The 15,669-nt window shown below is 40.4% G+C and overlaps 1 protein-coding gene across 1 annotated transcript; it reads left to right on the top strand.

Annotated features, from left to right (window-relative positions):
- Nucleotides 1-387: 387 nt before the first annotated feature.
- nptxra (neuronal pentraxin receptor a) lies at nt 388-13,019 on the top strand. Its single transcript, XM_004560769.4, has 5 exons — nt 388-1,501; nt 5,696-5,978; nt 6,404-6,645; nt 7,895-8,074; nt 8,581-13,019. Exons 1-5 carry the CDS (start codon nt 770-772, stop codon nt 8,809-8,811), a joined length of 1,668 nt encoding a protein of 555 aa, XP_004560826.3. The 5' UTR covers nt 388-769; the 3' UTR covers nt 8,812-13,019.
- Nucleotides 13,020-15,669: the final 2,650 nt, after the last annotated feature.

Genomic DNA, 15,669 nt, shown 5'->3' with positions numbered 1-15,669 from the left:
ATGTGTTGTTGAGCTGGAAAATATAGCTGTAGCCAAAGGGCCGAAAAACTAATTTTCTCGTGTAATGGGAGGGTTTTTTTTTTATGTATGTATGCAGGACAAAGCTGGCTCAGAATTTGATGGAAGCTGAAGTGAAAATGGAAAGAACAAAATCACCTCTCCTCCAAAATTTCTTTGCATGTATTCTGCAAAATAAAATTTATCTGTGAAAACGGGGGAGAAAAGGGTCGCTCGTCCAAACCGCCCTCCCCAAAGGTTAAAGTTGTGCTGTTAAACACAGTGCAGGTGGGGGACAGGTGTGTCCTGTATTTTTATTTTTTTTTTACATTCAACTTCTCCTCTCTCTCCTCCATCTCTCTCCCCCTCGTGATTCCGTCTCGGCATTAACAGGCTGGATTTTTTGCCTGAAAACCGAGGACATGCGCGCTGAACAGGAGGAGGAGGAGGTGGAACACACGATCTGCTTCTGATATTTTCTGTTGACTCCGTGATCACTCAATTATGGTGCGGAACTCTCATTTTTCCATCTCCTGTTTTTTTTTTTCTCTTAAAGCGGGGATGTGAGGAGTGATTTTTGTCCCTCTCTCTCATTTATACAGACTAAACTTCAGTCATTTCACACTTTATTTAGCTTTATTTGGTGGCAAGATTCCTTTTTTATTTCTTGCAGATAAGGAGTGTTATTATTATTATTGTTATTAGATTTTTCTAATAATCGATCGCCCCCGCCGCCACCCTGAAGTTCATCGTTATTATATTGGCCGCCGGGATGGTGGCCTTCATCGGAGCGGTTATCTGCATCATCGCGGCTGTCCACACCGGATCCTCCAAGGCTGCTGCGGCTCAACAGCAACCAGCAGTCGACAACCACTCGCTGTACCCGGACGCCGCGGCGCAGACACCCGCCGCTGCGGGCTCCGTGGCCCGGCCCGGCTCCCTGGGTGCTCTCCACGGTTCTGAAACGCCCGATTCAGAAGCTCCTACCTTCAACATCGGGCTCGGCGGGCTGGACGGGGTCACCGGACTCACCGGACATGACCCGACCGTCAGTCGGCTGATCTGCACTCCGATCCCAGCCGGGGAGTGCAACCCGAAAAACTTTCAGCAACAAGCGGACGACCCGTCGTTGTACGCAGGCGAAGACTGGGGCTACCTCCGCACCACCGCGGAGGAGCTCCGGCAGACCGTTCTGCAGCAGAAAGACCAAATCTTAACAGACCAGCGGACCATAAGGGATCTGACGGGGAAGCTGTCCGAGTGTGAGAAGGGGCTGGACGGGAAAAGTGGTAGGAGCAGCGGCAGCAGCAGCGCGGGAAGACGTGGGAGCTCCGCGGCGCTGCGAGGAGGAAAAGGCGCGGCGCAGGAGGCGCACCTGGACCGGATCATGGTGCGGGACAGCCCGTCTGCGACCTCCGACGGTGTCCACCTGCTCACAGTGCGAGCTGTGGATGAACTGGAGCAGGCTATAACTCAGCTCAAAGACCGTATAGAGAAACTGGAGGTAGGTAGAGTGTCGAGAAAAGCACACAAACCACACTCTGCATACAAATCAAGCAGCACTTGATCGAGGTGTAATTAATCCCAGGGAGCAGTATTTAGTCACCACAGGCACCTGAGGGCACAAAGAAGAATCTCCACAGTGTAAGACTGATGGAGAGGGAGCTGTTTTAAATATTTATAACACACTCCTCCATGCTGGCCACTGTGAAGACACCTAGCTGTTTATTTCTTCTTCACTCTAGAGCTCCCTTTAGGATTTATGGATATGACCCATGAAAACAAGGGGTTTATTTTTTTCAGTGAACTATCTGCTACAGTGTTTGTGTCAGTTGTTAATAACACCTAATTTTCTCCATGTCATCACACCTGACATATGTAATGAAGCCCACATACACTGTTGCTAATTCCAGAACTGAAATGATAAAATAATGGAAAGAGTGAAGAGTGATGCGTGCAGGGAGAGCAGGAGGCAGTGAAGGAAAGAAGACAGCAGAGTGACATCAAACACGCTCTTACTTGACCAGATTCAGATGAAGGATAACCTCATTTTGGGGCTAAAGAAATGACATGAATAATTCAGGAGGTTCCTGTTTGTTTGGTCCAAACACAGGCTGATTGTGTTTCCCTGCAGTTCTGCTCCTCTGATGTAGTTTATGTAGGACATGCTTGTGTGGTGGGTCACTTCCTTTGTTCGGTCTGTTGTGTCTGCATTGCCACTGTCAGAGAAAACCTCTATAGGATGCATCCATGTGATCTGTCACACATAACCTTATCACCCTACACTGCTGTCAGACGACTTTCATCCCTGTTCTCACAGAACTTAAGTTGTGCCTGAGTTGAATTCCTGCTCTGTTGCTATTTTATCTCTTGTTTTTTTCTTTCGCCCACGTACTCCCCCCCCCCCCCCCCAAACTGTTTCTTCCACCATCCAAGTCACGTACAGGTACAGCAGATTTAGATTTTTTTTTCAGACCTTGTGAACTGGTGGTCAAAGGTGGAAAGCACTGGTTAAATCCCCTGAACCTAGCTTTCTTCTTGCATGTGGTCTGCAGATGTTGTTTTGCATCATGTCTAGTCTGCTGCAGCTCCTAATACAGCCAGCTATGCCCAAATATTTGTACAGCCAGAAAAACAAAAAGGAAAAATAACTGTCATGATGTCTCCTCACGTATCAGGAGAGCAATTAATCTGAATTGAACATATCCCATCAGCATTAACACATTAGCTTCAATATATTACAGCAGAAGCACCACACAGTGCTTGAAAATTTAAATCAAAGAGCCTTCTCGTTCTGGGTATTATTGTCTGTATTATACAGTAAGCATCAGTTTTTCAGGAGCATGAATAAAAATATTTAATTACTGCAGAGGCTGACTTGACTTTTGCTCCAGTGCCACTGTGCGTGCTTTATTTTCACTTGTGTTTTTAGTAACGTATTTCAACCACTTCTGAATGTCCTGAAATTTGCAGGATGAGCTCTAATTTGGATGTGCTGCTGATATTTCATCTGTGACCAACATTAGGTTAAAACCTCACATGTGAAACTCGGTCTGCATTTTGCTCAAAGCACTGTTGTGCTTTTAAATACAGCCTCACAGACAAAGAAAGACACACAAAGAAATATGGCAAAAAAACCCCCAAACAAACTCTCCTAATCATCTCTGAGATCATGCCAACAAATGTACTAGCAGTTACAGTTGGCGCTGCAGTACAGACTTATAAAGCAGAACTAATGTGAGCATCATTTTTTTTAGGGTAGCTCAGGTGGTACAGCAGGTCTTCTACTAAAGGTGGTGGGAGGGGCAGATCACCAGGGAGGCAAAGGGAGCGACTGGCACCCTGACTAGACCTCTCGCCCCATCTTTGGCCCCTCATGTAAAATCTTCTAGATCCGCCAGTGGTTGGTAGTTTGATTTCTCGCTTTTCCAGCCTCTAGTCTGCAGGCCAAAGTATCCTTGGGTAAGATACTGATCCTGAAATTGTTCTCTAATGTGTGAATGTTAGATATAAAACACTTAAGCAGGAAAAAAAAAGAGTTTTTGTGAATGGGTGAATGAGACAAGTTGAATACTGTTGGCTCCTTAAGTAAAGTAGAGCTGTGCTATAAACCAGAACCAGACCAGTTACTATTTCCCATAATATTAACAATGAATGAAGCATGACGACACATCTGTTTCAGAATCAGCGATTAAAGCTTTTTTTGTTTTAGCTTGACGATAATGACATATTGCACCTTCCTGGAAAAAGCCTTGCTGACAGTTTTATTGCTGATTTTATCAGAAAATGCACCCAGTCCTGCAAAGTGGTGTTTTTATGGCTGGAGAGATTGCTAAAGTACATCTTAATATAATGCTGTGAGCATTTCATTGGAAATTCCATCTGTCATCTATCTTTGCTCCATCAAAAACCTTGCATATGCATTAAAGCTGCATATACATGTTCAGCGTGTTTCTCATGAGTATAGTATATTTCCCAGGCATCTCTGTATATTTAGACTGCATATACCATGTAAAAATGTGCTCGGGGAACAGCCTGGACAAGCAGGTTTGAGGAAACTTGCTGAGTCTTTATTTACCTCAGTGCTTCCTTTGTGGTTTGAGTGTTCAGTGAATCACGTTAATATGGAATTGTGAGTTTCTGTTGTTTGGTGTGTGATACCTAACTGAAAAGAAAAAAAATTCTCTTTAGACATGAGATGACTCACCATATTTAGCAACTCAATAAACATTTTTTTTGCCATTTTCTCTGGAGCAACAAGTGCTATTAAGTTTAGACTGCTTTATTCATGCTTCTGTTGTTTTAGTGGAAAGTGAAGCCTTAGGATAAATTATGGCCAATGAAGGAAAAATTAGTCAATGTTTAGCTGCGGTGAACTTAGAGATTCAATAAAGATGCTCCCTTATTCGCAAGGTGTCACCACAGCAGGCAGACTTTTTACTCTGGATGCCCTCTCTCACACAACACCAGAGGGATTTGTGTCTCCTTCTGCATTTGAACTGAGGATCTTTTGCTTGCTAGGCAAATGTGTAAACCACTATACTGTGGCGCCTCTAAAACACAGAGATCCACTATTATTAAGAATATAAAAAAAAAAACAGTTTAGAGGAATATTATATAGAAATACATTTATTTAGAATTTTTGCCAAGAGCTGATATCATCTAACTCCCTTCTATCTGCCTGCTTCGTACTGACCTGGCTGTCTGAAGACTGAAAAAAAGCGGGCGTGCTCTGTTTGCAGGTAGGCTGAACTGAAGCAGGTGTTTGGGGAACTGGAGACCAGCTCGCAGTTAGAGTTTAGTAGGGCGTGTGGCAGACAGAGAGTGGGCAGGGAGAGGAGCTGAAAAAAGCAGAATAAACCTTGATGCAAAATGAGTCTAGTCAGCTGGAGTAAACTTACAAAGAACTGAGACAATTTGCATGTTAATGATCAAGGAACTGACCTCACAGCCCATTGTTCTTCAAATGTACATTTTATAAGCTTGGGGAAACCTGCAGTCAGCTGAGACTGAAGACGTCACTTGGATGACTAATGAAACGTTTCTCCCACAAAATGTTACGTCCAGATGAACAGAATCAACCTTTTGGGAACTGAGAAAGTTGCACTTATCCAACAAAAGGCATCTGGAAAAATTGAAGCTAAGATACTAGTGAGGATAGTGATATACAGTATATATACATATGAGTGAAGCAGGGACAAATGTCTGTTAAGATTGATATACAGTATATATACACATATATGAAATAAAAAGCCAAAGTATAAAAATAAAATGTTCTCTTCTTATTGGAGTTTGTGCCAGACTATTTTTGCCTGCATGCCAACCAAGCAAACTGTGCAACAGGATAGAAATAGACTCACACACGCTCAGAAAACATGCTTCCCAAAATGCTGATGTGTTCTTTTAAGTGGAAAAAAGGTTAAACCTATCCGCAGCATATAAAGACTCCTTATTAAATCAGTCAATCAGTTCTTTTTCCTTTTCCCCAAAACATAGTTTTAGTGTTAGAGTTCAGAGCTAGGGTATACATGAAGTTTGGATAAAGAACTTGTTGCTGCGTCTTTTCTTTTCATATAATACCCATACTGCTAGAATTACTAAACAGAATTCCATAGAGACTGTGCACTTTTATTTCATCCTTAGACTGTATAAACCACATTCTGACCAAGTTTTCTTCCACTGACTTCCTCCTCTGCAGTCAGATATTGGCCCATTTCCTCACAACCAGACAGACAGCAACACCTCCGGAGTGCCAGAGGAAGGTGGGATGTCTGGCAGCCCAGAAAGGTTGCCTGATCTTGGGCACAGAGCTGGTTCTGACAGCTCCTGGAGGATGGACGACTTAGAGGTCGAGCTGGAGAAGAAGGTACAGCTTCTCGAGAAAGAGAGAAAAGCCTTGAGGCTGGAAACGGAGAAACACAATCAGGAAATCGAGCGGGGCATCAATAAACTACACCACCGAATCTCAGGGCTGGAGGAAGGTACGGCATCATTGCAAAGGGGGAAAAATGGAAGAAAAAAGCAGAACATTCATGTTTGTGTGCAGGCGCATTTTAATGTGCCTTAATGAAAAAGAATTTTAAAATGATGAGAGAAATGACGAGTGACTGATTAATCACTCACAAAATGAATTAAGTTACTAATGATGAGAAATAATCTGGCATAAAAAATAACCCTAGAGGTTCGACTTTCTTTCGCTTTTAATCAAATCAAGCCATGGGCTTTCATTATAATGAATAAATCATGTTCAACTTGTGTAAAAGAAAAAAAAGATGAGAAAGACTATAAAATTCATACCCAGCTTAAAAAACACATCAGATGCTGTGACGAAAATGCAGTTATATAATAAAAGCTGGGAAACTGTTTGATCTGCTTAACTGGTTTCTGGTTTCTGTCACTTCCCCAGGTTTCTCAGGGCATTCTTTCCCAGAGGGATACAGATTGTCCTTCCCAACACGGACAAACTACATGTACGCTGTTGTGACGCACTCCATGCCAAAGCTGCGGGCCTTCACGATCTGCCTGTGGCTGCGCCCCGCGGAGAGAGGCATTGGGACCCCCGTGTCGTACGCTGTCCCCGAACAGCCGAATGAACTGGTGCTGCTGCAAGGCCTGCACGCTCCTGCTGAGCTGCTCATCAATGACAAGGTACTGAGAGTGTCTGACAGTGTGGGGAGTGAATACCTATTTCACAACTTCTCTGTAGTCCTCTGGATTTTCAAGGAAGCTTCTCAGCCTTTTTTCAAATGATTTTTCAGTTCAATTCAGTTTTATTTATATTGTGCCAAATCAGACAACAGTCACCCAAATGTGCTTTATCTTGTAAAGACCCTACAGTAACAGAGAAAAAACCTCAACAATCAAGGTTCAAGGTTTAAGATTCAAACAACCACCTTTGAAAAGCAGTTGGTGACAGTGGGAAGGAAAAACTCCCTTTTAACAGGAAGAAAAGGGGAAGAGCAGCCATATTCTTTGACAGCTTGGGGGTGATGGGAGGAAGACAAGGTAAAAGACACACTGTGGAAGAGAGCCATGATCTATTTGATGATTAGAACCTTAAAGGCACTCAAAGCCAGCTTCTGCTTTCTGGATGGTTCATTCTCATGTACAATGTTTGCCACTAGTGGGGTACATAAAAACCATAAAAGGGTAATGGTTTAATCCACTAGTCAGCTGGAGCCTTTCTGTGTGGAGTTTGCATGTTCTTCAGGGACTCTTCCAATCCCCGTCCAAAGACACGTTTGTTAGGTTAACCTGTGGTTCAAAAACAGCTATAGGTGTGAATGGTTGCCTCTCTGTGTGTTAGCCCTGCTACAGACTAACGATCTGCCCAGTGTGTACCCCACCTCTTGCCCTGTGACAGCTGAGAAGCTGTTAAGAATAGATGGATGGATCGATAAAAAATTATAGCCTAAATTTGAATTTCTACTGTCTATTGAGGAAGAAAAAGTGCTTTGAATTAGCATACAAATAAGCAGAACACATCAAACGAAACAGCCAATTTAGACAAGCTAAATAACCCCATTCATGTGTTTAAATGATAAACTGAGATACCACCTTGGGTTGCAGGGTAGTGTAGCGCAGTGCAGTGGCTTTAGGCACAATCCAATGAAGTCATTATGGTAATAGATGCCTGGAGAAAAAGTTGTGTGTCCTTGGAGGTAACAGAATGTCTTTGGTAAGTAAAAAGCATTATAAGAGCCATCTTTAGAACTTTAGCATCAAAAGGTGTCTAAGGGCTTTCTTATGACTTTAGAGCTGCATTTCTTTCATGCAAATGCAATCTCAGCACAAGCTGTCTGATGACCCGCCTTACCTTCAGAACTGTGGCACTCACAAAACCTCTCACAATGACATCTGCTTCATCTGGACTGCCCTTTTGTTCCCCTGCTCTTAGGTGGCTCAGTTGCCTCTGAACCTCTCCAGGGGCAGCTGGCAGCACATCTGTGTGAGCTGGACACAAAAGGGAGGAGTGTGGCAGGCCTACCAAGGGGGGAGGCTGAAGGGAGAAGGTCACGGACTAGCCGCTGGACATCACATTCGACCTGATGGAGTGCTCATTCTCGGGCAAGAGCAGGTGAATAAAATACATAATTAAGTAACTAAAGTTTTAGCTGGTTAAAAGCAGACAAGAAGCTTAGAGAAAAAGTTCGTTTGGCGAGTCCTCCTGAGTACAGCGCTGCAGTCAAAAGTTTAGCCACTGCGGCTGTGCCTCTGCTCACCTATTGGCTTCTCTGTTAGCTATAATTAAAACTAGAAAATGAAAGCATCAGTGACTTTGAGAAAGTAAGTAAATCCATGAATTATATTTTCTGCTTGCCTGCATTCAGATAGTGTGCTAAGATGTGATGCTATGAATGAGATGTGTATGTGTGATGGATACAGATCTGGTAGTTAAAAGAGCCCGCCCCACATGTCTGCTTTTGTTTCTTGGCTTGTGTTCATACTGATCACCACATCTTTTTCATTTCCCAAATTCAAATCCACGCTCTTGCCAAAGGCAACAAAAAAGCTAAAGCTGTGCTCATAGGCATTAGAAATAAAAGTACATTTATTTTAGGTATGTGTATTTTTTTTCTCCAGGATTCTCTGGGTGGAGGTTTTGACTCATCCCAAGCCTTGGTTGGAGAGTTGTCCCAGGTGGGTCTTTGGGACCGCGTCCTGACGTCCAACCAGGTGGCCAGCTTAGCCCGATGTGGCAAAATAACCCAGGGCAGTGTGATACCCTGGGCTGAGAATGGAGTTGATGTTTATGGTGGAGCAACCAAAGACCCCGGGGAGCCTTGCAGTAAACACAGCAGGAGTTCTCAGTGAACTACAGGGGAGGGTTTTGAAGGGAAAGATTCCACATCTCCAGTATTACCACTAACAAGGGACGTTCTAAACAGTAAAAAACTTCTAAAACTGTGTGGCATTGGATAACAGTTGTTTAACATGGAAAAAGAAACTAATGGCATACATTTATATGAAGTGAGAAGGGGCTGAGACACCTAACAGTCCAACAGATGCTCTTATCATCTGGAAGGTTGTGCAATACTAGATAAATACAAATGTAGTATACAAACAGATTGTATTTTTAAAGTACATATAGTCCATTTCTTAAATTAGAATATAAAATGAAAATTACAGTGTAGATTTGCTCACTTAAAAACAGCAGCTAATAGCTATTGTTAGCAGTAACAGTAGCTAATAGCTAATTAGAACTTGTATAACTACTTAGCTAAAATGCTACACTGCCATCTTTAAATAAATAAATGATTCCTCATTTTACAAAACATACTTTCTTGTTGGGAGTTTTGAGTAGAGGTATTTGAATGTTGTAAAGCAGCCAGCTAACTTAGCGTACCAAACAATTTCTTTACTTAGACATGAAAGTCCTCAATCACTTGTGTTCAGTTCAGTTGAATTTCGTAGATCCCGAAGGCTGCAGAATTAAATGAATTACCACCGAAATGCATTTTAGTGCCAATACATTCAATACTGACAGTTTTTAGTTTTACATATACTTTAGAAGTGCTTACGGCTAATAGCTGATGAGTATTATTTAAAACGGAGTTATCAAGTTCTAATAGCTTCTGTGGATTTCAGTGTTTCTGTAAAATACCTGTAGTGGGTTGTTGAGGTAGAGAAAGTTGTCATCATTTGGAAGTTCAGGGCAATCCAAGCTTCTTAAGTTTTATTGGGAAAAATAACAAACTCCAAAAAGTTCTGTTAGTGTGTATATGGCACAGTAAATGTGTTATAAGAACACACAGAGTGAATGGGTGTATTGTAAAGTTTAATGAAAGTAGAATTGTGCTATATAAATGCAGACCTCATTAACAAGAAAAAAAGGAATTACATCTGATGTGACAAGATTTGCAAGAAACTTCTGATGATTATCCAGCATTGTGAAAGGTCTTGATTTCGCTGTAAGACAACTATTTACTCCATAGATTTTGTACAAAATACAATATGAATGAGTTTAATGGCAGATACTGTAACTTTTGAAGAATGGCAGATTATGTATTTCGAACACTTTTGCTAAGTTAGCCAGCTGCTGCAGTAGTGTTAATTATATACATTGTGTGAGACTGGCAATCGCCTTTTATCAAAGTCTTAACAAGAAAGCAAATAAAGAAAATTCCAACCTGTGGAACTTTTACTTAAATCAGCTAAAAATAGTGGCTATGATGTCATTTAGCAGTCAGAACTGTGCAAAAATTGAATTTTTCAATAGAACTTTATAATATGGCCTGTTACTAACAGTTTAATTCTCTACCATAAAATACCATAAAATGCCATTTTATGGTATTTTATCTAAAATTATAATGTAATTTTTTAAACCTATAAATACTTAGATTCACTAAAAAGGGTGGTTATAATCCAATGCTTGTTTTCTTAAGGGTTTTTTTTAATAAGTAGGAATATGTACATCTATTACCAAAAATTCATCATGCGCACCAAAAAACTGACATGTATTTACAATTTAAGGTTGGAAGGTTAAACCACTCTATAATATGGGCTGCATCCATAAATGTACTGCATACTAACAAAATAAACTAAAGAAATATCATTTGTGTTTGTACCGAAACATATGGAACTTTCCACCCACCTAAATTACGTACTTTATTCCTTACTTTATTACTTTATTCTTTTTTCTAAAAACTTCACCCCCTTATTGTCATTTGAAATGGAATACTGTTAGTCGTAGGCTGTATTATAAAGTGCTACTTTATAAGCAACTTTTCCATTTATTCATTTATTTTTAAGCTGCCACATTGTATGAAAAATAATGAGTTGATCTCAGTCTCAGAGATCTGACCTCTACTATGAAAGCGAGAGGTTGTGTCAAGCCAGCAGAAACCCAGCAGGGTTGGGCAGAAGTTAATTAAGGGCTGTGACTGCTTTAGAGTTTAAAGTCAAGGTAAGGTGATGAAAAATGCTGGAGAAAGTGGTAGGAATATTAAGCAGTAGGTGGCAGCCAGGAGTAGATGATGAAAGAGAATGAAAAGAGAAAGTGGGGATAGAGATGGATCGGATACTTGTTATAAGTGATGCTACATTGTTTTCACCCCTGCATGATGTATTCATATGCTTTTATTGTCTTGCCACTGCAATGTGTTGTTCACCGATTTCACAGAAGAGGACAGAAGCGTTTGCATTCATGCAAAGGTGGCTGTCTGTGTGTCTGTCTTTAAAGGTCAGGGGGGTCTGTTTTAACCCCTAATTACCTGAAATTACAGAAATATTTTTCCCTAAGGAAATTCTCAGTACAAACAGAATGTTTTTAATGTCTTTAATGTTTTTACTCATTTCTTGAATACATTTTTCTCCATTTATGTAACCTGAGAAATTGAGAAATCAAGGTAAAAATACACCCAACCAATAAAATCTCAAATGATCACACTATACCTTATCTTCTTTAAATGGATAGATACATAAAGCCCTGCACATCTACATTCTTAGATACTCTTTGATTTTAAACATGCAGCCACTCAGTAACACGGGTGATCTGATATCTCTGTGTTGGTGTTCTTCCTGCATCATCATAATAACGTTGATCCAGTGATGTTGTCTGAGCATTCAGTTAGCAATCGAAATTTAAAGAAGTAAAGTTACTTTCTTTCCAAGCTCTTTAACTAATGGCATACATTTGTATGAAGTAAGAAGGGGCTTTATGGTTCCTTCAGAAACGCTTAACGGTCCAGCAGATTCTCTTAACATCTAGAGAGTTGTGCAACATAAGATAAAGATAAATGTAGTTTGCAAACAGATTGTATTTTTAAGGTACATATAGTACAATTTCAAAATGAACATATAAAATTAAAATTATTATATTGCTTATGTAATGTTAGCGGTTAGCTATCCGAAACGCTTATGATTAGCTAGCTTAAAAGCTATACTCTTACCTTTAAATGAAGGATCCTACATTAACACGGATGATGTCTCCGCGTTGGTGTTTTCCCTGCGTCGTCACAATAACATCGGTCCAGGATCAGCAGACCAGTGACATTGTCTGAGGTCACTGTTAGCATTAGCCAAGAAGTTAGCTAATGCTTCTAAAAATTATCACAAAAACTCAACATGAGCAACCTTTAGAAAATAGCAAACCCTAACTTGATGATATATTTATAATACTTTATGACTTAATAAATTAAAAAAACATAAAACGAAATGCCCCTCGTTAAACAAAACTTTCTTTTCACCATATTGCAAAGCTATGACATCATAACATCCTGATGGGTCAGCTGCAATGTTGATTTTGGACCAACATTATTATGATGACGCAGCAAAGCTAACAACACGGGGATATGAGATACAGTTAGTAACTATTTCAGCTGTAATACATTCCATGCATGAGTTGTACTGTTGTTTGTAATATGCCTTAGTGAGTTTCATAAAAATCCACCTCTAACCATTATTCTCGACTGGTTTATGAGACATGCTGTTGAATGCAACATTTCTCTCACACTAGCTCTCCCTAGCATACAAAAAAGATCCTTAGTGGAAAGTGCCTGCCAGGGTGTTTGTACCCATGTAAACAAATCATCAAATGAATTGTCCTGATGTAAAATTCTCATCGCAAGATATTTTGAGCTAATTAAGCATCTGCATTTCTGTGAATTCCCCGGGGCTTTTTTGAAGACGTAAGAGGTTTGAGTAAACATTTGAAAACGCCGTCACTAATTGAAACGTCTGCACAGTGCCGCCAAACTGGTGCTAAATCAGGTCAGAATCATCTTGCTGTGGCTAATAGTGTCTTTGATGATGCCTCTCAGTCTGCAGTGGCGATATTATATGTCATGCTTGGTGTCTGTTCAGCTCCCGCCTGAGCTTTGTTTGGGCTTTTTGATAGTAGTGTGGAGTTATATTGTTTACAGCTACTGGAACTGATTCTTTTCCATTGTATGCATTGGTATCTGTCTGATTTAATGTTGTTGAAATACTGTATGTCCATGTCTTGTGTGGTGTTGTATTGTTCTGCACATGTGCCCTGTACAAAACTCAAATCTTTATTAAAGTAATAATTTTCAGATGCAGTTAATGTCATCATTTCATATCAAACATTTTCTACAAAAGTGTAGTAGTTAATGTCTATTGAAACTATGAGAAATATGAAGATTTTGTTCACAGACACACACACAAGCCCACAAACACACCTGGACCTGGAAAGCAGCAGAAATAAAACCTGCTGGGAGAGCAGACTATTCTATAGTAAGACAGGTTGGCAGAATGCAGAAGAAAAATCACAGTTTCTCCAGCCATAAAGAAGGAAAAAGAAGGAAAAAGAATCATCCTTCTTTGCTTGCGAGGTTAATTAATGCATAAAAAAGCCTTATAAGCAAATTAAAGGAGAGAGTTCAAGGAGAAAAAACCCCCCCCGGAGTCTTTTGTCTCAAGTGCAGCAAGAGTATGTAGCTAGATGAGTAAACTGAGGAACTGCGAGACTCAGTGAGTCATTTGTTTTTGTAGTATTAAAATGAAAAGATTATATTTCTGTAGGAAAAAGACATAAAGGGTTTATGACCTCATTACAATGAAACACCAACAACAGCAGTGCCTGAACATGAAAGCACTCTCAGTGTTACGTCGCGAAAATACCCCAGTGCTGTGATGTCACTGAATATATTTGCTAAGTACTATATTGATTTTTAATGTACTTGTATTTTATGCTGGTTTCTAGTCTAGTGCTGACCAAAAGTAATAAATCTAACAAGAACAAGAGAACTCAAAGAGCACATCTCCCCCTGAAGGGCAACCTGCTGATGTCAGCCTGCTTTTCTTACAGTGCGATAGTGTCAGGCTATTATGACGTCACTGTGACATCGCAGGTCGCCGTATTGAAAAAATAAACTGTGTTGTACAGCTCTCTTCATGCTCTGTCATATGATATATTACTCAATATGGTTTCTTGAAATTTTGTTTGAAGGTCAATTTGGGCACTAACAGTGAAGGTCAAGGTCAAATGCTCATTGTTAAGTTTGATGATGAAAGAATTGTGGGTAAGATGATGTTTTACTGTTTTTGGTGTGACCTCGACCTGATTTTCACCAAAATTAAATCAGCTGGAGTTGTTTTTGGTATCTATCATCACACAAAATGTTAAATATATCTTGAAAAATGTGGACGATCGACTGCTAACAAACAGGCAGAGACAGATAAACAGACAGAACTGATTAAATCCTCTCTCACTTCAGGAGGAGAATAACAGCAGTCATTGTTCCCTCAGCTGCTAGACTGCAGAAGCTACTAGATAATCATTAAAATAGAATCAATTTATTAAACTTTTAAAAACTGAAGGCAGTGTGGCTTTGCCTTACACCTCTGTTCTTTCTTCCTAACACTGAGCAACTCATTCAACTGGAAAAATCTTTGATTTGAAGTGTATAGTCTTAACAGCATTGAGATCATTTTAATGCAGAATTATGTTTATTTAGTAAATTATGGTCCGAAAAATAAAACAAAATGCTACTTTGTTAAAATGCTGGGTTGTCACATTTGTGAGATGAGGCTGTCACTCTGAAGTAGTCATTTTAACCAAGGAGTTTGTAGTCACTAATACTAAACATACAGTTAGTTTTTCTTTTTCAGTATCTCTAACAGAAAAAATGACTTTTGTGTTCATAAATAAATCTTGACTGTACATGTTTTATCATCTGAAAAAGGGTCTCTTTCAAAGAAGCAAAAACATGAAAGAAAGAAACTTTACAAATGACATCTAGATGAAACGTGCTCCTCTTCCTCCTCACCTCAAGCCTCATCTCCTGAACTGAAGTCAGGGCTCTAAGACCGAGTGAGTGTTCAAAAGGTGAATGAATGAATGCGATTCCAACCTGACGATCCACAGAAGGAGGTGAACAGGAGGACAGGCCGGTGAGCACGGTGAATATTCAGATTCCAGAGATGAAACAGTGGAGTTGTTTGGAGATTCTTGCCAAGAGGCCAGCCCGTAGATATTGACAGCAGCCGAGCAGCGATGGCGCAGTGAGGAGAACTGTAGACACAGGAAAACGTGGCAAGTACAACAATCTGAAGTGAAGACACAAGGTGAAGGAACGATGGTTGCTCATCTCAGTGTCGCTGTCATCAGACAGAAGTGAGCATCACTGACTCACCAACCCATATCAGACTCCTTTCACAAAGCTCTACAGCCTCCTCCAGAGTAAATACACTTGGAAGCTTCACACCTGACGTATTGACAGCTGAGGTAAACAGTGCACTGACAAGCCGACCCAGATAGCAAAAGACACCAAGTGGATCTGGTCCGTAGTCAGCGTGATCTCTGGGAACACTCACTGCAGATGAACAGAGTTTTTAAATTATTTGATTGACATAAATACATTTTGTGAGCTTTAATTAGACACAAACCCTTTAGACTTCAGTCTAAACTGATATGAAAGCAGTTTATTCTCATGTAACGTTAAGCAAGAAAGCAGGTAAAATGTCAAGAAAATAAACACTGTGAACTTTCCCCAATAAAGTATTAATTCCAATGCAGCTCTCTTTTGCTGGATTGGATAAAACCCCACCTGTGTGCATCTTACTGTAGGTGTGATGTAACTGTGCAATCCCAATGCCGATTTTTCTGTGTATTAGAATAGAATTTATATCTCACTCACTGTTCGCTCTTCCTCTGCTCTGCCATCCTCCACTCTCACCCTCCACTCATCTTCTCACTCCTCCTCCCCT

The sequence above is a fragment of the Maylandia zebra genome, linkage group LG4 (genome assembly GCF_041146795.1).
Source record: "Maylandia zebra isolate NMK-2024a linkage group LG4, Mzebra_GT3a, whole genome shotgun sequence".
NCBI classification, from domain to species: domain Eukaryota; kingdom Metazoa; phylum Chordata; class Actinopteri; order Cichliformes; family Cichlidae; genus Maylandia; species Maylandia zebra.
The sequence above is the reverse complement of the archived record's forward strand: the minus strand, read 5'-3'. Positions and strand labels throughout refer to the sequence as shown.

Excerpts from the sequence above, each read along its gene's own strand:
- nptxra (XM_004560769.4), top strand. The coding sequence starts at position 770 with ATGGTGGCCTTCATCGGAGCGGTTATCTGCATCATCGCGGCTGTCCAC. Across the intron at positions 5,979-6,403 it reads AATCTCAGGGCTGGAGGAAG|GTTTCTCAGGGCATTCTTTC; the intron begins GTACGGCATCAT and ends TCACTTCCCCAG. Across the intron at positions 8,075-8,580 it reads TCATTCTCGGGCAAGAGCAG|GATTCTCTGGGTGGAGGTTT; the intron begins GTGAATAAAATA and ends TTTTTTCTCCAG.